Source organism: Procambarus clarkii, chromosome 52 (assembly GCF_040958095.1).
Source record: "Procambarus clarkii isolate CNS0578487 chromosome 52, FALCON_Pclarkii_2.0, whole genome shotgun sequence".
NCBI lineage: Eukaryota > Metazoa > Arthropoda > Malacostraca > Decapoda > Cambaridae > Procambarus > Procambarus clarkii.
Genome location: NC_091201.1, coordinates 23,757,914 through 23,782,094, shown reverse-complemented (window position 1 = coordinate 23,782,094; position 24,181 = coordinate 23,757,914). Strand labels below are relative to the sequence as shown.

The window sequence follows — 24,181 nt, the reverse complement described above, 5'->3', positions numbered from 1 at the left end:
CATCTCGACCTCACCTAAGCTGGCTTTCCGTTGTGTTTCCTTCAGTGTCGTATTATTTTGTATAGTGTTATTACTAAGAATATACAGCTTTGTTTTTGGTTTTTGTTCGGTTGGAAGAGACGAAGACTCGCGGCGCGCGCAGTGTAGCCAGCAACCACAGTGTTTAAAAACAAAAAACCAGCTGACCAAACTCGCGGGATTGATCGCTTTTCCCATAGCTGAAGTGATTGGCCAAGCGGTAAGATGTGTGTAGTGTTACGCCTACTCTGATTGGTCAAATACAAAGAGCTCTCCCTTCCCACGTTCTTCTGAAGTCTCGCCCTGCTAGCTGTCCCTGGAATACGATACTCCTCTTGGTTTACAACCAGGTCCAAAATTACTGCTGGGTGAACCTGGGCGAACCGTTAAGGAGCGGTGTTCAGTGGTACTGCACAACACAGGGCTGAAACCCCGCACATGGATTCACTAACCATCATGGGTTGAACTCCTAAGTGTTTTTGACACGATGGCTCAAAAGTCTGTGAGATCTCGGATCAAATCTTCACATCACGTATCAGTTTCGATAGATTCTTTGCATAGCCGAAGACTGACTGAAAGATTGCCTTGGGTCGTAGTTCACTTGTCTGCCAACAGAGTGAAGGAATATACTTGGTATCACCTATCAAACTGAGAGTAACATTTTATCTTGACCGATAACCTCCATAGCTTGATATAAGCACTGTGTCAAAGTTGCCTCCAGAGGTTATTAAATGCAATGAACCCACCACATTCTTAGATCACTCGACACAGGTCAGACAATGCGGCCGGATGTCAGCCCGTGTCTTACGGGAGGGTGCTGACCTGCTGGCTTTGTCTTTACCAACTCTGCCTACCCCAAGGAATGTGGACTTCCCTATAGAGGAAGGCAGAAGGAGTTCCAGTGTACAAAAGTCATTCGTTTGTCGGCAACAAAAGACCAGTGTCACTGCTTTCAATTACTGGCAAAGCTCTTGAGTCTCAAGACATGCCAGGATTTTTTGACCATTATCGGTTGTGTGGTCGACAACATGGTTTCAGGAAAGGTTCTACCGCTGGCCTTTTGATCAACCTCTCCACTAAGTGGCACCAGTTACGGGACGATTCCAAGATCAGCTGTATAGTTACACTGGACGGTACAGGTGTCTTTGACTGGGTAAAGGCATTTGGACTACTCGGTCTTAATAACTACTGATCTTGATTACCTCAAGATAACCTCTACTTGCAAAACTTCAAGCACTGGGTATCCCAAGATCTACCTTACGCCCATGCAGGGTACAGACTGAAAACCGCTCAATTAATAATAATAATAATAATAATAATAATAATAATAATAATAATATTTACAAGAAGGTACAATGGGTTGGTGAGATAACATTAGTGATATTTTTACATTCTTCCAAAGCCACAAACACTGGCAATTGGGGCCAGTGTGCTTGACTGCTTCTTGTAGAATGTCTACTTAAATGATCTACTAAAGTGAAGGATTTGGGTAGCAGTACTACAACAATTTACACAGATCTCCCATCCTACAAAACAATGAACAGTCTCCAGAGTTGTCTGGACCCCCGCAGTTACCACCTCAGAGCGATGGCGGTCATCAAAGCAACTATCTATAAGGCATTGTCTTATAGAACTATAAGATGCCAACTATAAGATTAAGGCAGTGTCTGGAATGCTCCCGGACGCAGGTTCGAATCCTCGTCACGGCCCTTGTGGATTTGTTTATCTATACTCACAGTTGAATTATATGCCTTGTATCAAGCTCTTCAAATAGTCGCAACATTACCAGTTGGGGTTACATATATACTCTGTAGTGACTCCAAAAGTGCAATTCGAACAATTATATATTATACCAAAATGTGCAAAGAGCTCGTTAACTCATGCGTTCATGTTCTTCATAAACATAATTCAAAAGGATGTGACATTTCCATCCAGAGGGTTCCAGCACATTGTGGAATGCCCCACATGAACTTGTAGAACAAGAGGCAAAAGCATTGCTCGTTGCAACTGACATTACACATCATCCAATTCCTCATTTGCACGAAAAGGAGCTTTTAAAGTCACCAGCACCCAAGATTTTGTAGCGAATTGGAAAACGTCCGTTCTTCTTTATAATATGGAATCATGAAGAAGTCCTTAGAAACTTGAAAACATGTCAGATATAAAAACTGAAAATATATATAACAATGATCAGACCGAGGCTTGGGTTGGGGACACAGCAAACTAACAACACACAGCTCTGTATACAGGATAGACATAAATAATAATACGTCCTTCACTGCGCAAATACATGCACTCACACACACACACACACTTGCTTGGACATCAAAGTGCCAGAATTAATGTCAAACACGTAATTATTAACCCTAAAATACCTTTCAATATCGAGTACCTATTAGGGGTAAGGAGATCTCTTATTACATATAAAATAGCCACAACATTAGCTCATAATCTCCAGTCAACCAAGAAACTGGGTCACCCTTGACCTGTGCGTATACATCACACCACCGACAGCTAAACATTGAAAACAAATTCCTCACTACAAAAGCAACAAGGATCACCTGACGCCATAAACAGCATCCAACCTTCACCCTAAAGCACATCAAGTCTCGCCCTAAAGCACGATTACTTTTTTAGTTGCCGCCCATGTATCTACCGAAAACAATAGCAACACTTTTTTTCAAGCCTTGCCAGTTTCAACGCTGACGTACCACGGCGGCACGTCTGGATGATAACCATTACCACTCTGGATGATAAACCCTTCATGCAAACTGCATAAGCCCTCAAGAAGAAATGCTGACTGCTACAAGGCTCATTAATAACAATTGGAGCACCTTTTTCAAGGGGTAGTTTCAAGGTAGTTTCAAGAAACAATTGTAGGTTTCCATGTGCAGCAGAACAAACACAGTCGTATGGTGACCACACCACACGACAATGAACCTGAGCCAGGCATACAGATGGGTTGAAAAAATATGGTGATTGGTGACAAAATTGACTTCTTAGGGTAGGGGATGAAGAATCGTTGAGTCAATTGTTGGATCTAGGAAGGAGAGAGAGAGAGAGAGACAGAGAGAGACAGACAGACAGACAGAGACAGAGAGGGGGGGGGGTGTTGAAGGGGGTGTTGCACAAGGAATTACAATGGCTTCTGTCTGGTGGTCTCATGTTCCACCGGAGGTATAATGTGTGTGTGTGTGACTTATTATGACCTGTGGTTACAGTGTGATGTACGGTGGAGTCTGAGCATCGTGTCCTGGGTGGGTCTGGGCACCACATCTCGTCTGGTTCACTCTCCACTCATGCCATTCACTCACATCTCCAAAATATTCCTTATTTAGTTTCAAACTGAGGAAGCAGGTTGATATGTTCTTCACACCTCTACATTTGAAGTTATTCATAACTGAAATGTTCAGAGTCTTAGAGCTCAACATATTCGTTATATCTGTATGTGTGTTTACTATTTATGCCTGCAGGATCGAGTTGTTAGCTCTTGGACCCCGACTTTGTAACCGTCGATTGTGTAATTTACTGACTTCCGACCTATTTTTTTCCCTATCATATCTACTACATATTTATCGCTCACACCCACACACACACACTGTGGGGCCTCGCGGCTGAGTGGACAGCGCTCTGAGGTCGTAGTCCTAAGGGCCCGGGACCATCCCCGGCATAGGCAGAAACAAATGGTCAGAATTTCTTTCACCCCTGGTGCCCTGTTCACGTAACAGTAAATAGGTACCCGGGAGTTAGACAGCTGCTACGGGTTGCTTCCTGGGGGTGTGTGTATTCACCTAGTTGAGCTTGCGGGGGTTGAGCTCTGCTCTTTCGGCCCGCCTCTCAACTGTCAATCAATCAACTGTTACTACTATTTTTTTCACACCCCCATCACAACAACATTTGAAACTGTATGGAGTCAGCCTCTACCACATCACTTCCTAATCCATTCTATTTATTAACTACTGACACTGAAATAGTTCTTTCTAATGTCTCTGTGGCTCATTAGGGTACTCTGCTTCCACCTGTGTAAGAATACCACCCTTGCTATGTGATCCGTCCTTATGTACCCCTGTTAATTGCCATGAGAATTTTGTATGTGGTGATCAGGTCTCCCTGAGCTCTGTCTTTCAGCGACGTGAGGCGCGGTTTACGCAGCTTTTTCTCACGTTACTCATGCTTCTTAGTTCTGGAACTAGTCTAGTGGCATACCTCAACTTTCTCCAGCTTCGTCTTGTGCTTGACAAGGTACGGGCTCCATGCTGGGGGCCGCATACTCCAGGATTAGTCTTACACAAGTGGTATACAAGGTTCTGAATGATTCCTTACACACGTTTCTAAAGGAAAGTACGTGTGTGTGTACATGTGGTTGTGACTTAGAATTCTAAATTGTGAAAACAGCCGTAAAGATTGAAATGGTTGGTCACTTTGGTGTTGGGTTTTAGGCCTATCAATCTTTATAGTTTCCAGGAAACTAGGAAACTTTATAGGAAACTAGGCCTATAACATGTTCTGGAAACATGTACACGCATAGAAATGTACACGCCGCCGTGTACATTTCTCTGGATGTACACCGAGAAATGGAATCCAGTGTAATTGGACAGTTGGTGTATATCCTAACAAGCTCTTTAACTAGTTCAGGAATATTTTCAGCTAACAGAATATCAAGGTATAGTTCGCACACCCATTTCGTGTGTGTCTGTAATATGCCCACCGCTATATATGAAGTAAACCAGGTGAGAACACCTGTGAATGTAGCCCCGTGCCACCTGGCGCGTGGGTCTGCGTTCCATGCTCGTGTGGGGCTCTAGTATGTTCACAATTATATACTAATATAAATGCTGATAAATGAAAAGCAGAATACTCTTACAGTGTAATTACAAAAATAATAATATATTAATATGTACATTGATATAACATGAACAGCATGAATAATTAGAATAGAAATATGGCATAAGCGAGAGTGATGATGATTTAGGAACAATTTAATGACTCAGGTACTGAAGCTTCGTGGAAGCTCGAGTCTGTGATGGCTGTGAGCCGCGTCTCCACACACCCTGGAGACGGAGGCAAGACGATGCATGACGGTGAAGATGATAATGACGTGACATTCATGAACGAGAATCAGATGAACATGAGACAAGGATTGGAGATGCGAGGGCGCAGCGACGAGGACCGCGCGTGTTGACATTCTCTCAAGAGGACACAACAAGAACAGCTGTCGACTCCACACCTGGCTGTTATAGCCTAATGTGGCAAGCCGCAGCCGCTCACACCAGCGGCTATAGAGTGCTCCACTGACACGGACCGTCACCGGTGTAAATACGCTCGTGCCCCGGCAGGATCCCCACCAGGTAGTCGTCGAGGGCCTGCAGCGCCGGAACAGAGTGGCCAACCCCGCGGAAAGCAATGGTAGCGTCCCGACCAGCATAGTCCATGATGACGTCTTCACCCCCAGGGTGCTCTAACAGGAACCTCGTCACGTCGTACACCTGTTCACCACAATATCAATCCCAGTTAAAAATCAGCACGAATATATTTGTTTACATAATTATTTTATTTAGTTATTATCAGATTTGTATACATATGCACGAAGGTCAACTTTAATTAAGCAATAGTACGCACCTTATCGTAAAGGATGATCCAACAATCATTGCAGGTGTCGTGATTGGCAACTTGACTCAGGGAGAATACATCAAGACCAGATTCCTCATCTTTAAGGTCTTGAAGGCCGTGCGAGGCGTCGACAGGAGCACAAGGATCCCGGTAACCCAAGCTCTGGCTGGCTAGCTCAAAGGCCTGAGCTGTGAAGCTGATGATTGCCTTGGTAGGCAGCATGTAGAGGGGCACCTCGCCCTGTGTCTCCTTCATCCTCCTGGTGAAATAACAGCAAAGTTAAGCACATGAACACTATATTATTCACATTTAAACAACACTTTATATTATTCACATTTAAACCTATCTTGATTCACTGCACTAATTTACCAATGGGAGACAATCAGTTACAGGTGCCGGAAAAGAAGTCAGGATCATTTGGTGTTAACTCAGAACTGACGGGAAAATTCCCCAGGGAGGGCGACCTCGCTTATACCAAGGAAAAATCTTGCATTTAACAAAAAAACTGGATTTTACAAGCGAGAATCCCATGTTCTCTGTCTCACTACACATTTATCAACACTTTAGTAGTTTCGTTAACATGTATACAAGTACACACACATGGCTCGTTATCAGAGCTGCTCAGCAACACGTCCCGAAAGGACTACATTCCCAGAGACTAACATACATTGGCTTCTGTTGGTAAATGTTCAACAGAAACTTCCATTTAGCCACTGATATACAATGTGTAAAGGGTGAATAGAGCAGGACCACTCCACTCGTACCAACCTTGATTATAAAATTATTCGGCCTGTCCACAAGAAAATGAATGTACACTGCTTGCGTGAGGTATCACTAAGTGAATCTTAGGGAGGCCGCCAGCTGACTGATTCTGCAGCCAGTGGCCGCTTCCTTAAGTACTAACCCAAGAACTCCATGACGACACATCGGCGCGGATTGCAAATGTCACACTTTCCTCCATGGCCCCATCACAACCCATCCGCTGCTCACCACATATCTCCCGGAGCCGCATTGTTAATTAACATCGGAAGCAGATCCTGAATTCTACTTTTATAATTATACCATTTTACGATAAAAGGAAAGGTAGGAAAAGCAAGAGAGAGAGTGGAGGTATATTCCCAAGGTGGCAACACTGGCGTGGACTCCACGTGAGGGTTGCGCCGCCTGGGGCTGGGGGCGGAGCCACGGGGCGCTCCTCCACCAATAGCCAGCCGGGAAAAAGGGGTGTGGCGCTCTCCACATTGGCCAGCTTAATATAGTGAGAGAAACACTACTCAACAAACAAACCCCAAAATGCGAAAGTGGATGAGGTCATTGGTGTGACCGCGTAAGATGAGAGGCTAATGCGCACTTTTACGCATTGTATACAAATATTTACGCAAGGGGTTAACGCCGCACATCTCCTCCGCACCCGGCACCACATTCCTCCCCCCTCCTAATATGTCCAAATATATTGCGGAATCTAATAATCCGCTTAAAATACGGCGTATTAGTGACATTTCAAGCATCGTTATATTGACGTTTCGTAAACACGTCGGCGTCGATTGGCTAATTAAGTGGGTTTGCTGGGAGCGGTTGGAACGTATCTCCAGGTTAGGCCAAAACGTTACATTCTTCACAGAGTGGCAAACTGAGAGGTGAGGCTGCACCTCCTTGTCTCACTCTCTCACACTGGTGAAACTTGACTCGTTCCGGAATGCTCCTAGCGTGACAGGTGTTTCTGAGGCTCCTGGGTAGTATGACAGGTGTTTCTGAGGCTTCTGGGTAGCATGGCAGGTGTTTCTGAGGCTCCTGGGTAGCATGACAGGTGTTCCTGAGGTTTCTGGGTAGCATGACAGGTGTTCCTGAGGCTCCTGGGTAGCGTGACAGGTGTTCCTGAGGCTCCTGGGTAGCGTGACAGGTGTTCCTGAGGCTCCTGGGTAGCGTGCCAGGTGTTCCTGGGTAGCGTGACAGGTATTCCTGAGGCTCCTGGGTAGCATGTGTCGTGTGCAGGTGTTCCTGAGGCTCCTGGGTAGCATGTGTCGTGTGCAGGTGTTCCTGAGGCTCCTGGGTAGCATGTGTCGTGTGCAGGTGTTCCTGAGGCTCCTGGGTAGCATGTGTCGTGTGCAGGTGTTTCTGAGGCTCCTGGGTAGCATGGGTCGTGTGCAGGTGTTCCTGAGGCTCCTGGGTAGCATGTGTCGTGTGCAGGTGTTCCTGACGACTCAGGTAGCACAAATTATGGACAGGAATGTCGTCACCGAAGCGCCTGACACGGATGAATGACTTTTACACACACACAACTAATCTACCTTAACCTAAAACCTACTTATCCTCACCCAAACATATCCTAATCTATCCCAACCTATCATAACCCATCATAATTTTTCACAGCCTATCCTAACCTAACCTAACACTATTTTCTGTGTGTTGAGTTACAAGGCGAGTGGCGTTTTAGTCGTGCCGGGATAGGCTTGACCACTACGACCTTACTCATCGCGTGACGGATCTTTAGGAAAAAAATCTGTGAATTGGTGACCTTGTCGAGCTGTCCTGTTTTTTTTTGTCTCCTTCTCAGGGTCAATGTGAACTTGCGTGAGTGTGTATTTAGTTCAGTGGGTACTAGTGCGCGTGTGGGGCTAGTTCAATCCGTATTAGTGTGCTTGTGGAGCTAGATCAGCGTGTATTAGTGTGAGTGTTGGGGGGGTGGGGGCTATTTCAGTGTGAACTAGTGTATGTACTCACCTAATTGTGCTTGCGGGGGTTGAGCTCTGGCTCTTTGGTTCCGCTCTCATGTGGAATGAGTAGTGTGTACTAGTGTATGTGGAGTTCGCGGAGTAGTTGAGTCTGTAGATATTTCATGTGTGCACTAACCTAAGTATGCGGCTAGTTAATCACATACTATATGGGTGTCCAGCTAGTTCAGTGTTTATGGTGCGAATTTAGCACACACTAATACGAGTGAGCATTTCTAGTGCGCACTGGTGTGAGTGCGCATTAGTTTATAGTTTAGCGCACACTAGTGTGAGTGAGTGAGCATTATTTTAGCGCGCATTAGTGCGAGCATTAGATCATTATTTTAGTGCGCACTAGTGAGTGAGCATTGGTTTAGTGCGCACTAGTGTGAATGATCATTATTTTAGTGCGCACTATTGAGTGACTTTTAGTTTAATGTGTACTAATGTGAGTGAACGTTAGTTTAGCATGCCCTAGTGTGAAGGAAGGAAGGAATTATCAGGGGAAAAGCGCCAAGCCATTACGACTATATAGCACTTGGAAGGGGTTAGGATAAGGATTTGGGATGGGACGGAGGGAAGGAATGGTGCCCAACCACTAGGACGGTTGGGGATTGAACGCCGTCTTGCAGGAAGCGAGACCGTCGCTCTACCGTCCAGCCCAAGTGGTTGGGCTGCTCTAGTGTGAGTGAACATTAGTTTAGCGCGCAATAGTGTGAGTGAACACTAGTTTAGCGAGCATTAGTGTGTGTTATCATGAGTGACAGTTACAGCCCCGCTCCTGTGCTACGCAAGTCTACTACGGGCTCACCATAGACCGTGCTACTAGCAACTTTTGGTTCCCAGTAGCTGAATCTATAACAACAACATGAGTGGCGTAGTCAGTCATGAGAGGCCCGTCACCTAACGCCACATCTCACCAGTTGTATATATGTAAATATTTAACATGTTTATATGACGCGTTGTCATATGAATGATCCGTGTCATTTATATGACATGGGCGAGGATCACTAATTTTGATGTGCTTAAGAGGGAGGCGGGGAAAGTATAAAATGTCAGTTGGGTAGGGGTTTCCTGCCTCTGAAATCTTTCCTATTGAGCTTCCCATGATAGCTAAGTGGAAAAGCTTCCGCCTCACACTGTGGGGGTCGGCGGTTCGAGTCCACGATAATGTAGACTCGAACCGCCGATGTTTTTTAGTAATAAAAATGATTTACTTCGCCGAAATAAAACCGAAGATATTTCCACGTGAGGTGTAAGGGAGGAAGGGAGCGTGAGAGGGGGAAGAGTGAGAGAGAGAGCGCGCGGTGGGGAGAGGAGTAATAACCCCATTAACCCCCACATCTTCTCATCGCCCAGCAGAAGGCGAGGAATGTCTTGTGGTAATTAATGGGGGATAAGAGATGTTATTGTGGGGGGTGCGGGGGGGGGGGATTATGGGGGACGTCAAGGTTTGGTGTGGGAGAAGAAAAACTTGCACGAGTACAGTAAGGGACGAGGAATGTGCGGGTGTCTGGGTCATGAAATAATTGTCGGAGAGCGGGGTGAGGCGCACCGAGGTCCGGTGCGCATTTGGCTGACGCAATGTTTACCTTCTGGAGATCATAGGGTTGAGGGGGGACAACCGCGCCTGTCCCGCGGCAAATGGTCAGCGGAAACCCGCATGTGGGTCCTATACACACACCTCTTCCAGTAATTCCAAGTTACATATCTTTACAAACAAATTTTAGTAGCCATTTGTTGGACCATTCATTCAGTCTGTCTAGGCCATCTTGTAGCCTCATACTATCATTCTCCAGTCAATATTAGGTAAGTGCTAAAGTAAATATTGCATTTAAGTGTTAATATTGCACTGGGTGTACCCTACGAGCATACCTGGTGCAATTACTCATGCATCATCTCTTTTGGTATATACTAATTGTTTACAAAACTGTAAATGGAAATGGACTTTCCTGTTTCCAGTTCAATACATCTGTTTTGTGTCTGACACATTTGTGTGTCCACTCATTAGGTTTCCTAATGTGGCATAACCTGCTATCATTTGCAACCTTCAGAATCTTGTACGTTGTGATCATGTCACCTCTAATCCTGCTATATTTTTAGTGTTGTTGGATTTGTTCCTCTTCATTGCTTAATTATTTATCATCTTTTTGTAGAATTTTTTTGGACTTTCTCACTTCTTGTTCTTCACAGGGTGAAGAATTCTTGTGCTTCACATTGTAGAAGGTTCCAGTTCTTCACAATGTGGAGGGTTCTTGTTTTTCACAGTGTGGAAGGTTCTTGTTCTTCACAGTGTGGAGTGTTATAGTAAATTGGTGTTTGAGAGCACTGCAGCAGGTGTGGAACACACAGGGGGTCCTGAACCACACATGTTTACATATATCAGAATCAGGATAGGTCCAAGGACTGAACCCTGTGGGGCTCCACTAGTGTGTGCTTGTTAGTATGTGTGCTTGTGAGAGTGTGTGCTTGTGAGAGTGTGTGCTTGTGAGAGTGTGTGCTTGTGAGAGTGTGTGCTGTGAGAGTGTCTGTGCTTGCGAGTGCGTATGCGTACGGGCTTGGAGCATATGCTAGACGTGGAAGACTGTGTCGACGTTAAGTACACCATCCTTACTGCACCAAAAGGATATCTTACGCTCTTACTCGCACATTAAACAAAGAGTCAGTCATACAGACAGACAGACACATTCTCACTCCCCTCAACCATTCCTCCTCACAATTTAGCCCAAGAGGTGTTGTATGTGTGAGGCGTTGGTCTCGCTCTTCCCGGTGACCCAAGCACAAATGCAATGTGTGGAGAGCAGGAGCAATGTTTGGAGAGCAGGAGCTGTTATGCTTGTAATGTGGAGTTATGTGCCATACTACCAACGCTCCACAGGCCAAGGAATCGCCAAGCATTTACCGCAGCAACGGACCAAACCTGTATATCTTTCCTCAGTCATGGTGAGTTTGTATTTATGAGTGCATGCGTTCCGAAGCGCTAGGATGTTGTGAAATTTCCAGGTTCGTAAACTGTTTAATCAGTGTAAACAAAGCCGCCGTGATGAAGGAACGATGTATCGGTTTTGTAAATAGTTGGGTAAATGTTCGATGAATTATGGCCCAGAGGTCCCAGAGTCCAAGAATTTTTATTACAGTTTGTATATCATATTAAATTATAATATATATATTGTATTATCGCGAGTTATCTTGTGTCACGTGACTCTGACGACCAAATCTATGTGGCAAGCACAACCTGTTCTATATAACAAAATGTATATGGCAAGCAGCCTGTTCTATACAACAAGGAGTATTTGCAAGCTCAACCAGGTCAATATAACACTGTACATGGCAAGCACAACCTGTTCTATATAACAAGAAGTATAAAGCTGACAAGCCGCCGGCTTCATGTCCTCATCGAGGCCCCAAGAGAGATTGAGGCCTCATGTAAAATCAGGTACATAACAAGAATGAATAAAATGATAAAACAACTGTTAAAAAAACAACGAAAGCAAAGGGTCGTCGTAAACTGAAATGAATCTGACTGGAGAAATATGGTGAGTGGGGTACCGCAAGATTCCATATTGGGGCCAACCCTTTTTGTCATATACATCAATGCCATAGAGTAAATTATTACAAACCACATCATCAAATTTGCAGATGAGACTAAGATTTATGGTAAAGTTGGTAGTGAAAATGATACTGAGGCCTTACAACGAGCTTCACAAGTGGTTGGAAGATTATCAGATGCTTTTTAATATCGAAAAATGCAAGACCTTGCATGTGGGGCATAACAAGCCAACACAAACAAATCTACAACATTACTTTATAGCAAATTGATGAAGAAAAGAACCTTGGAGTCAAACTCTAGAAATCACTGAAAGTTTCACAACAAGTAGGAACTGCAGAAAAAAAAGTCAACCAAATCTAGGAATAGTCAGACGTTACTTTGATTTCAGGGAAATGAAGGTAATTATTCAACTGTATAAATCTCTGGTATAGCCCCACTTGTAGTATTGTATTCAAGCATATTATAGACCTCATCTTCAGAAAAACATATCTTGCTTTGGAGAAAGTTCAAAACAAGGGGATAAAATAATTCTACACTCATGCCAGGGACAGTTGAGGGCCACAAGGCTAACAAGACAAAACCAGACATAACAAGGCAGAACGTATCGAGACGTTTAAAATACTGAACAATTTGGAGGATATTGATCCAGACAATTACGTCTAAAGGTCATGTATCACAAATGAGTAGAAACTGTTTCAAGCTCAACAAGCCACAATGTAGGACAGAAAACTGATTATTTTATATCCATAGGATTATAAAACCACGGAACCGCCTACCTGCTGAAGCCGTAACTTCGAAAACACTGCTAAATTTTACGATCCAAATAGATAAAATCATCAGGGCTCATCAGGACAAATGGGGTGAACTTTGACAAGCCGCTGACTTTCTGTCCTCATCGAAGCCAATTGAGAGGAGCCCGTCCCCAGAGCAAATCTATTACCACGAGTAATCAACCGCCCTGTCAAACCACCTGGATAGTTATCTAGATATTTGTGATGGTCTGAAACCATTTTAAGGTTCCAGTAATAGTTAACTTGTAAACTGGCAAGTGAACCTTTGTCCTAAACAGTGAGTATTCTCAAGTTATAATTTTAATGTATTATAAATCGTTGGTTTAAATTATAAAAAAATGAATGCTGAAAACATTTTCTTAGAAATGGTCTGAAGAATTGTTTTTTTTTTGTAAACGAAATTCAAGGGTACACTTCAATTGTTTTTGAAATACCGCTGAAATGGATTTTTTTTTCAACGGGGTTGGAAAATAGTAAGCACAACACTTCATAACCAAATGGATAGCGAGTCATGGTGTTGGATGTTATAATACGGTACAGCTGATACGTATAGCGATCCAACGGCTCATGTGGAGGCGAGTTAAGGCCGAGTGGTCCACCTGGTACAGGTGGACTTCAGGCTACAGCTGGTCAAAAGCAGATTTGACCAGTTACAAGGCACGTCCGGTGGGATGGCCCCTCACAGGAGCTATGACGCAGCACGCTTTTTTGTTCCGTCAAGCCCCGCCTAACGCCATGGTTCATGCAGAGGAGATAATTATCGGCAGGCCGGGAGACATGGTGGGAACGGATGGCTAGAAATTGTTTTGTCTACAGGCTTGACCTGACAGTCGTGTGCAAGGTGCCCTCAAAGGTGACCCTTTGGAAGTATTTATTATCTCATGTTGAACCGTCGTTTACATTTTTACACATTCTGCCGTTGCATGCTCCTCTGGACGTGTGACCACCGAGCAATCTTCAAGATGCTCTTGTGGAATCAACAGATTCTAATTTTTGTTCTTTTGAGAACATGAATATGCAAACATATATATTTAAACATAAGGAATCAGAATAAAACTCTGCAAGATAGAAACAACGAAAAGTAATTCATCAGACCTTTTCTGTATCTAAATATTGTCTTACTCGTATGATAAAACAAATGTATTAGGTCTTACTTTGGACTTTGAAAATACTTTAGGCTTGTGTCGGAAGGCCCGAGGGTGGGGCTCGAGCAGAAACACACCACAGAGAACAATGCAGTGTATTGGTGCGCCGGATCCTGAATTAAATTTATTATGAGCCTCGGAGAGAGAGAGAGAGAGAGTTGAGATTGAAGCTATTGTCCTTTGTATGTGTTACATTTGACCGTTTTAAATGTTAACTACAACACATTTAATAGCTAAATAATTATTGTATTATATATCTGGATTAATAGCCTCAAACTTGTTTAATATTTTTACATTTTGATGAGATCAGCCCTGTCATGTCTGGTTTGCAGTGTTATAATTTAATAATATAGTGTTAGTCTTGTGGCCCTCAACTGTTCCTGGTATGAGAGTTGACTTAGTTAATCGTTCTGTGATTAACTTTCTCCAAAGTTATTCACCTTCGGATATGTCCTTCTGAAGATGAGGAATCCATTCTTGGATACAGTAATCCAGATTGGAGCGCACTAGAGACTTGTACAGTTGAATAACAACTTTAATTTCTTTGAAACCAAATGTTATTTGATTATTCCTCAGGTACGATTTGCATTTTATTATCGCAGCTTCTACTTGTTAAACAACTTTCAGTGACTGCTGAAAGGCCAGTCAATCCTTTTTGACTTTAGAAGTTTTAATCTTTGCATCAACTACAAATGTGACGATATTATTTGTGGTTTTCTCAACTATTTTGTTACAAAAAGGTAAGCCCCAACATGAAAGTTTTCGGTAATCCACTCAACACTTTCCTAGTCAGATTCAATTCTAGTTAAGGCAAACCAACATCCACATCAGCGGTGCCAGGCCGACAGACGCCCGGTAACTATATATGCTATATAGTCGTAATGGCTTGGCGCTTTCCCCTTCCCTTGTGAAGGGAAGGGTAAAGGGTAAAGCCTTCCCTTCCCTTCCCAAGGGAAGGGAAGGCTTTTCCAAAGACAATGTTCACTTCACGTACGCAACGAACAAGCCCTCCTCGTTCCCCTGCACGCCTTTGTGTTGCGCGGAGTCTCTGGTGGGAACCCCAGGTGGAAATGCCTCCTCATTAAATACTCTGTACTGTTGTGTCGGCAACTGCATGGTACTTTTCCCACTCATAATTGTCTGACGCCGCCCGGCCTGCGTTTGTCACTCGTTATAATGCCATCTGACAAGTTCTGTGCGTCACTCGAGTTATTACTACCTGTTTACCTTACGCTGACTTGATATTTTGTTCACGTGTTCAATGTGCTTAGTGTTAAGTCACCTGTAGTGTTTACTCTTTTTACTGTTAATGTTCAGTCATTCTTTTCAGTGGAAGTAATTGCTACTGTCCTTTCATGAATGTTTGTATTTTTGATGATGACACGAAAAAGTACAAATATATATTTGTAAACATGTTTCTTAGTAGGAAGCATTATTACTATTATTATTCTATTCCAATATGATCTTTAAATATGTTGATCCAGTACTTGTCATGATAAAGGACATATAACAACTTAACAACTAAAGAACTGTGTTGGTATAAAGATACACAATTTTAATTTCCAATGTATGTAATTCATTTTCAATGTAAGTACTTTTACCTGAATAAACATCTTATCTTATCATTTATTATGCACCCATACTCATCTTGTGGGTGGCAGTGGAAGGGTCACACAGGCACATAATGGGCTCAGGGACTGAACCTCACAATTCATTCCGCTAAGCAAGTAAGTAATGAAAGTTCCCAGAGATACTTAATATCTTAAAATCCATAATACTGTGGATTTGTTCATACTTACAGCAACATCGGGAATCTGAATGTGAATCCGGATTGAGGATTTGTTCTCATGATTGAAAGAGTCCGCCAAACTGAAGGTAAACAAGAGTTAGGTCCAAGGCAACTTGCTTCTACTGGGACCGGGGTATATATGGCTCTGTGCTCTCTTCCTCCAACACACAATACTAATATTGATGGATTTTTACATTTTTTTCGAAATGAGTTTTGTAAGGAAGAGGAGATTCTGACTTCAAGGTGCTTTTAGGACGTTGTGGTCGAGTGGCTTTGCTCCACTGGAAGATGTAACGTCATAATAATTATCATAATAAAAATAATTACCAACCTATAGTTTCGTAACGGGGCAGGCATGGGGGTGTGTTCTGTTGATAGGTTATGAATTTATTTGGCTGCCCGTGGGTGTGGAGAAATCCTGGCGTCTTACCGTCTAGGGTCTTCAAGTAATAATAATATTAATTCATTGTGTCGGGTGGACAAGCAGTCAGTTCATACAGTACATGTTAGACTTATATCCGAAATGCTATAAGTGCTAGGTTGACAGGGGCATTAGGTGACAGGAAATGTGCCCAACCATTTCTGTCCCGCCAAGGATTCGAACCCGGAATTCTTGACTGTGAGTCGACAATGAACCCGACTGAACTACCATGACCTGCAAAGTGTCAAAAGATGAATCTTCCAGTGTAGCCTGTGTGTGGTATGGAGGGGAAGTTTCTATTAGTTTTCGTTCTTTTTTCATGATAGGTAATTAGCCTAGTTTGGGATCAGATTACATTTCATAAGCCTGACTGACAAAGACATGTATGGCTTACTTCGTCTTCACTTCTAACCATATACCTCTCTGCCCGAGTCAACAAGAACATCGTGTTACACTCTCACTGATGGTAAGATTTTACTTAATACTGTACACTGATGAAACAGGTACAAATAGATAATGTATGATGACATCATACAAACAACTGGGTAATACAAACAAAAAGAACCCTACTCAATGAAGACTGATTAATTGTTAGTCTGGGCAATTAATGCCTATAGAGTGTGAATGATTTAATAAATTGACAAGTCATGTTTCTTGGTATACAGTAGCCAGTCCTGTAGTACAGTGGCTACAATCTTAACTCACAATCAGGAATTCTGAGTTTGATCCCTAGGTGGAAAAGAAGTGGTTGGGTACATTTCCTTTCACCTAATGCTTCTGTTTTTTTCTGGTCGGTGGTTGATCTCCTCAGCAGCAATATGAGGTGACTTGGTACTTTTATCTTTTTCTCTCTTCATTGTCTAGGATTGGTCTTGTCCTCCCTTCTCCTTTCTTGGATTTTTGTCCCCAGTCATTTGCTGACTGGGGCAGCCAGTTGGGTTTAGGAATTGTCAAGGCTGCCATTGGGATGAGTGTTACTAACTAGTGATTGGTTCTGAGCAACAAATGTGCAGATAGTTTGTTTCAAGGTTACCAATGTTTTCCATGCAGGTGCTTGTTTTGGTGTACTCTACCTTTCTGGTGAGTTATATTTTGTTCTGGTTTGATCTACTTATCCATGGGCCTTCCCTTGTCTCTTTTGATCGGAGTCAGATTCTGATACTGGTCTATTGGCAGATGTTCATGATACCTCCAAGGCTTGGAGGTATCACGGTGGGTAATTCAAGGAGCCACCAAAGGATTTACCAGAAAGGTGTTTCATTATATTCAGCAGTGGATTTTAATATAAAATGGCAGCAAGAATAGCCTCAGTTTTCATTGTACAGTAAATAGATTTAAAAAAAAATAATCAGAAGTGTTTACTTTGTTAAACTGGGGAACTCTTAGTCAACTTCAAAGTGATGTGATCTGGTAAGTTCTACCTCTGTTGTTATGAATTATAGATTTTGTATTGAAACTTTCAGTATCACATTACTATAGACTTTGTTAAAAGCTACATAATTGTTTGCTATTTATTCACCAGGAACCCATTCAGAATGCAGCCTGTCAGCACACTTTCATTATCTGATAGAGTTGTGTCGAAATGCCAGCTTGTGGGATGCGATTTGAAACTTGTAATTACACCATTAGGACTGTGCCTGCAATGGATATCCAGTAGAGATAACACCAAGAACAAAATAGAATCTTTGGGTGCAGTTGTAGTGACAAAAAATAAGGTACAGTATATAATTTAATTATAGTACACATAGTAAATCAAACTGAAAAATATAATATTTCAAACTTTTATTATTTTATATTTTTTCTTCAGAAAATCATGTTTTATTTACTCCCAGTTATTATTATTACTATTCAGAGGATGGCTTATTACCTCTTAATATCAATGTAGATTTTAAAAATGTGAGAACAGCAAAATATATGATAATAAAAAGTTCCCCCTAATTTAACTAGTGGACATGTCTGTCAAATACCTTACAAAACTGTAATAAAGTGTACATTGGTCACTCTAGAAAGTCCTTGATCAAATGGATTGGACAACACCAATAGTGTGAGGTCGGGATAGGCGTTAAATGCATTGTTCTGTCATCTTTGTAATTTTGTATATCCATTTGACTGGTCTAATGCAAAGATTCTAGTTTTTAGCAGATTGTTTATGGATAGAAATCTAATTAAATCAAGTTAATTAGATATAATGATAATACTAGAAATATAAGCCCTGGCTTGTTTAAAATTGATCTATACTTTACTAGGTGTTACTAGGCAGAGGTCTGCTGTGTCAGTATCTCATCCTGCTGAATGATTCTGTGTGATGTTGCATAGGGAAATTGAGGGAAGGTTGACCTAAAGTTCAACTGTTTGTGTCACCCTTTACATATCTCCCAGCCAGTGTAGCTTTGCTATAGGTTGGATTCATGCTTGTGGTGGTGGTGTTGGCACTGCAAGCAGCATAGGTGTACTCACAAGACTCTGCGATTGGTTCACCTACATCAGAGATGGTAGCTTCATGGAGCCACTGGGGCTCGGCCAGAATCTGGCATTTCATTACATTCACTGCTGGCTTTTATGTTTTCTTTGGGTGATGGCTTTGCTGTCATCTAGAGGCAGTTGACAGAGGTAGCTGCATGCTCATGTGGCTTACCATATGGCTTACAATATGGACCACAAGCCAGAACCTGGTTCTTGTTCCCCGGTTGGCCAGAGAACTCCATGACTGATGGCATCTGTTAGACAATACACACATTGGAAATGTTATCTACAAGGAGCCATTGGGCTCACCTAGAAATTGGCATTTCATTACACTCAATGCTGGCTTTTTTTTTTTTTTTAAGGCTGACCACTATCAAGGGGAAAGCTATTGAGTGAGGGGGGAGGAGGCTGGCTGAGACCTCAGGTGACCTGGATTGCCATCTGGTGACTGTCAAGCATATCGACAGTCAGAGTATTTGCCCTGCGGCAACGATCCTTTGCTATAATTAGCTAAGGGTGCCTATTTTCCTTCAAGCAATCACTTGTTTTATAGCCTCTATGCTTTCTACTGGGTTTTGCAGTTTTATTGTTGGCCACTGATCCTTGTCTTGTAAAGTGAACCAGGTTCTGATTCTAGCTTCCAGTAGGTGATTGATGGGTCTTTAAAATCCTGGTGTATTGGGCTAAGATTTGGTGCTGCCAGAGATAAGCTTGGGGCCCTCACAAGAAAAGAGCATTTCATTACATTCAGTGCTAATTTTTACCATTACACTTTACAGACTGGTGGGAAATTGTATCCAGTTTGCATGAACTTGGTGACTGAGGTGGCAGTATTTGGTAAGACTGTCAGCAGTGGAAGCAGGGAATCCTATGTGAGGACACCTTCAGCTGTATTAATAGTTTGTACCTCTGGATCAGTTATGGCTGCCCACTCAAAACTACCGGGATACCTGGTCACACTTTGTCATTTAGCTCAGCCTGTAGTTTGGGCTGGCATTGTGGAAGGTATGTAGCATAAAGTTTAAAGTTATATTTTAGTTTATCTTGTGGTTAGGCATTTTTACTGAGCCATTATGCATGCTGTTCTTGCACCACATACCATGAGGTCTGTGGTGTCAACATTAATTTTGTGAATGTGCTAATAATATTGCTATTGCTTGCAGCTCGCTCACTGCAGAGGATATAATCTATGTATCGTTACTTTCCAGCTAGCTCTTAAATAATACTTCAAATGATCGTTTTGCCTTGTTAAACCAGGGTAACAAATTTTCTTTAAAGTAGTGGCTTGTTTTGTCGCACTATGCTTATGGATGGGTTTTTTCTTGTTTTGTTGTTTCCCCAAACTCCCTGCGCCTCATAGAGAAACTGACTTCCAAGAAACTGACTCTTGTCCAAGAAGGACAAGACCACTGAAATTGAGACAGACATCAAAGAGAAACAAAAAAAAGCAATAAGGAATCTCATGCTGCCTCTGCAATAAAAAACATAGATCAAGAGCTCAGCCATTCAGGTATCATGAAGATGGTCATAGACCAGAGTCAGAAGCTCCTGACTTGAAAATAACAGTAAAAAATAACAAAATAATACACCCCAGAGAATTAGAAAGCTACAGATCCCAGGTCAGAAGCAATGGCTCAGCTCTCGTCCGTGCTAACAAGGCAGGGGTGATTCACACGGAAGGCCGAGCCACCCCCACTACAAATTGCAGCCTAGACTTCAAAACCCTTAGATGACCTGGAGCCCAGAATAAAGGCAAGGTGGGATACAAGAAGTCCGTTGAACCATGCCAGACGGACAGACAGACAGTGGTGAACATTAAACCAAAGAGAATAAACCAACTGGTCCTACAATGGAATACACCCCAAATCCCTAATCCCTAAAAAACAAATCCCTAAAAATTTAAAAAGAGCCATCTCCAAGGCAACTACACTCAAGCACCAAGCAGTAAACAAAAATAGGCAAGTGAAACCAAAATGGCTGCTGCATGTGTTCTCATTACTACAAAAACAAAAGAAAATCAATAAATGGAGGCTCCAACTAAAAATAAAGGCCTAGTGAACCCAAACATTACCTGCCTCGGGTAATAGAGGGTAATATCCATCTCACAGGCTGCTGAGGAAGACAGTGTAAATTATGAATATTTTTATACAAAACTGGTGGACATCTCTTTAACTGGCAAGAAACAAGTATAGGCTTGGTGGGCCGATAAATGACAGTCCATACCAAAGACCTGCAGGACTTGTCAAGGTTTAAAGGTAAAGATCATGCAGGGCACCCAGGCACTAGGGACTCTTGCTAGATGAACTGAAACTGTAGTAGTAGTAGTAGTGGTAGGCATCTATCAGTCTTGGGAGACTATGGAGTTGCACTCTGGTTGTTGGTCTGGAGTGGCCTTCAGTATCCATACTGAAACTATACAAGCATGCAAACCTTATGCATCTTTTGATCAGTAATCTCAGAATGCCCCAACCTCAGAGCCTTACAGAGGAGTCAAGTATCTTGGCACTACTCAGGGCAAGGCTGGAGGGGTGCATTTCCCTGCTCCTGCTCTATGGGATGAACACCCAAACCCACCAGGGAAGTAATCCTGTCATGGCAGGGTAACATCAAACGAGTGCCTAGGGAAGGGCTGCTCTAAGCACGTGCATTTCGAATGGAATACTGTAGTTACCAAATTCCACACAGGTGTGGCGTGTAAGCACATGTACATGAAGCAAATACTGAAGATTTCAATGACATGCAAGTAAATGGACCCCAACAGGACAAAGTCCAAAGAATGTCGAACACTTACCTAAAATATTTGTGGCTCAAAGGATTGGCATCTCAGGAAGCATGTCAGACATGTCTGACATCAGGAGAACTGATGATTGTTGACATGGGGGACCTGATGATTGTTGATGGTGGCCAGCTGTAATTAGTGGAGGGGTATGACCTAAGTACTAAGTTATCTTGAGGTTATCTTGAGAGGATTTCGGGGCTTTTAGTGACCCTGCGGCCTGGTCCTCGACCAGGCCTCCACCCCCAGGCAAAATTTATTAGTGATATCAGTGATAAAAAAACTTTATTACAAATAGTTAAGTTAAAAATTATCCTTCAAAATATGTGATAATCCATATTTCTTTACTTCACTATGGCCAAACAAAAATGGTAATTTTTTTGTATTTTTTCCACAACATCAGAAGGCAATGTGGCTTTCTCCACATTCCTTTCAGCATCTCCATGATGCTGTAGCTAGCATCATGGAGATAGTTCCACACATACAAGTCACATCAGCCCTAGGAGGCCTTAATAGCCTATTGGAGACCAAAGGCCAAAACTTGGCCCTCTCACAGAGGCATAGGGAGTAGGAGGGGGACTAGTTATCACCCCTCACCTAAAAAACAAACCTCCACAAAGGAAGTAAAGCAAAACAAACAACTGCAAGGTTGTCAAAGTAAACAAACAATGCAGCAAATGATCCTTTAGTCGGTCGGCCGAGCGGACAGCACGCTGGACTTGTGATTCTGTGGTCCTGGGTTCGATCCCAGGCGCCGGCGAGAAACAATGGGCAGAGTTCTTTCACCCTATGCCCCTGTTACCTAGCAGTAAAATAGGTACCTGGGTGTTAGTCAGCTGTCACGGGCTGCTTTCTGGGGTTGGAGGCCTGGTCGAGGACCGGGCCGCGGGGACACTAAAAAAAAAAAAAAGCCCCGAAATCATCTCAAGAACCTCAAGATAGTCACACGGTAGGTACGTACATATAATGTTTCCTCTTTTATTCTAGTAAAACGATCAGAATATTAATTTTCTTTTTCATTGTTACAGTTGGTGATTCATCTGCCATTGTAGTCGTTGGCAAAGAAGCATTGATGGCCATTGGCCGGCCAACACCATCTTCAGGACTACACGCTTCAATTAAAAGAGATGGAACAAATAACAAGGGCAGCTTAGTTTGGCATTTAGAGGCTCTTTCAACACTTGCATTGACATGCTATGGTCAGAACAATGCTCTGGTTTTCTCTGATGGTATATCATGCTGGTTATGTCATGTTTATTTTGTAAGAGATCAAACAGAAGTGAAATGCCATGAATTGCCTTATTGTGGAGTTATAAAGATCACTTGTAAAGATGTGGATCTCGTTGAAATGCTTACGTGCGATGGTCGAATGTATAGGTGCTCTTGGAAAGTTCTAACTGCTGGAAGTAAGAGTGACAATCACAAGGTAAATTTCAGGTTGATTGATAGTGAACTGCCTCACACAATTGAAGGGATGATGACAGGCATTCAGCATTGCTCAGAACTCATGGATGCTGAAGGGAAAAGAATTTGTACTCTGGATTTGTATCTTCGACAGTTGAGTTTGGCACATAGACTTTTAGCAGAACCACAATTACCTTTATTTTCAACAAGTGTTAGAGTGGAACACAATATTGAAGAACGGAGTTCTTATCTTGCAAATATACAGTTTCGTAAACAAAGAACCAATATTGATTTAGATGGAAAGTGGTGGAGACTTTGTTTGGTAATCCCTAGATCTAATGGTGATCATTTTATAAGTGCAAAACTTGATAAGGATTGCTTCAAAACAGATATGTGTATGTCTGTAGCCTTACCTCCATTAAATCTTAATAAAAGTCTAGGTAGCAAAAGTATACAATGTTACTTGGTCTTAGAGCATTTCTCATCATTTCGCCCAATATGTCAGGTATTTGCGTGTGAAACAAAAATTGATATATTTCATTTCGTGACGTGCCAGCGTAACTTGACTACCGCAAATCTCTCTTCACAAAACCCTAGCATTGTCTTTCGTAAAATATTAGACGAAAAAGCCTATGCAAGTTCCAAATCTATTATAAATAAGGGCCCAACTCCTTTTTGCAAAGTTTCTACATCATGCATAACTCATGAGAAAATTACATCCTTATTTGGGGACTTGCTCAGCTTTATACCACCACCATGCTCTGAAGACACAAATGGTGAGAAAACACTACATAAAATTTCCCTGTGGTATCATGATGACTGCATTGATGTTCAATGCTCAACAAAAGGCAGTCATACGTGTCTTTCATTAGAGGGTCCAAATCCATCAGTTGTGCTGTCATTAAAAGCTGCTTTAGAGAGAAGAGTAACAGAACTTGAACTACCGTCCACGCCAGTGACTCTCACTCCAGCAGTCCTGAGACAGGCACATCTTGTCTATAGGATATTGAATTTTGAAGCTAACTCTTCAACTACACCAGCCTCTCTCAGTCACCTGCATCATACTACTACACAGTTAATGTCATTGTTGCCGCTCTGATTATCTGGGAGTAATACAAATAATAATTTATGTATGCTATGTTATAAATAACTTTTGTTTATACTTTGTTATAAGAATTATGCTAAATAATTTAGTTTATTTAAATAAAATGTAGACTACTGTATGATATTTTGATTTCACTTATTTTACAGAATTATCATTCTTAAACCTTAGCCAGCAGTAAAAAAAAAAAAACAGGAAAGAAAAACAACACACGACTCCCTACCTAGTGCTAATATGGCAGATTCAGTCATGTTCAGAAGCTGATTTTGTAACATAGTACATGTTGTGTCTTTATTTGTGTGTCTTTATAGTACATGTTGTGTCTTTATTTGTGTGTCTATAGTACATGTTGCTGTGACTGTTTATTCTCATTTTTGTGCAGGAATTATTGTCAATTTAAA

General features: G+C 42.3%; 2 protein-coding genes across 7 annotated transcripts; one reads left to right on the top strand and one right to left on the bottom strand.

Annotated features, from left to right (window-relative positions):
* Positions 1-4,873: 4,873 nt before the first annotated feature.
* On the bottom strand, positions 4,874-6,544 carry LOC123763652 (cytochrome b5). Its single transcript, XM_045750912.2, has 3 exons — positions 6,397-6,544; positions 5,638-5,887; positions 4,874-5,504 (listed from the first exon to the last, which is right to left on the bottom strand). The coding sequence occupies exons 2-3, from the start codon at positions 5,881-5,883 to the stop codon at positions 5,295-5,297; spliced, it is 456 nt and encodes a 151-aa protein (XP_045606868.1). The 5' UTR covers positions 5,884-5,887; positions 6,397-6,544; the 3' UTR covers positions 4,874-5,294.
* An 8,915-nt stretch (positions 6,545-15,459) lies between these two features.
* On the top strand, positions 15,460-23,899 carry LOC123763653 (uncharacterized). Of its 6 annotated transcripts, XM_045750914.2 has the most exons (5): positions 15,705-15,747; positions 17,212-17,445; positions 17,558-17,750; positions 19,278-19,503; positions 22,303-23,899. In XM_045750914.2, the coding sequence occupies exons 3-5, from the start codon at positions 17,571-17,573 to the stop codon at positions 23,775-23,777; spliced, it is 1,881 nt and encodes a 626-aa protein (XP_045606870.2). In that variant the 5' UTR covers positions 15,705-15,747; positions 17,212-17,445; positions 17,558-17,570; the 3' UTR covers positions 23,778-23,899. The 6 variants fall into 6 exon arrangements, with proteins under 6 accessions (XP_045606871.2, XP_069160434.1, XP_045606869.2 ...); XM_045750915.2 differs by lacking the exons at positions 15,705-15,747; positions 17,212-17,445 and adding an exon at positions 15,460-15,552; XM_069304333.1 differs by lacking the exons at positions 15,705-15,747; positions 17,212-17,445 and adding an exon at positions 15,613-15,700.
* Positions 23,900-24,181: the final 282 nt, after the last annotated feature.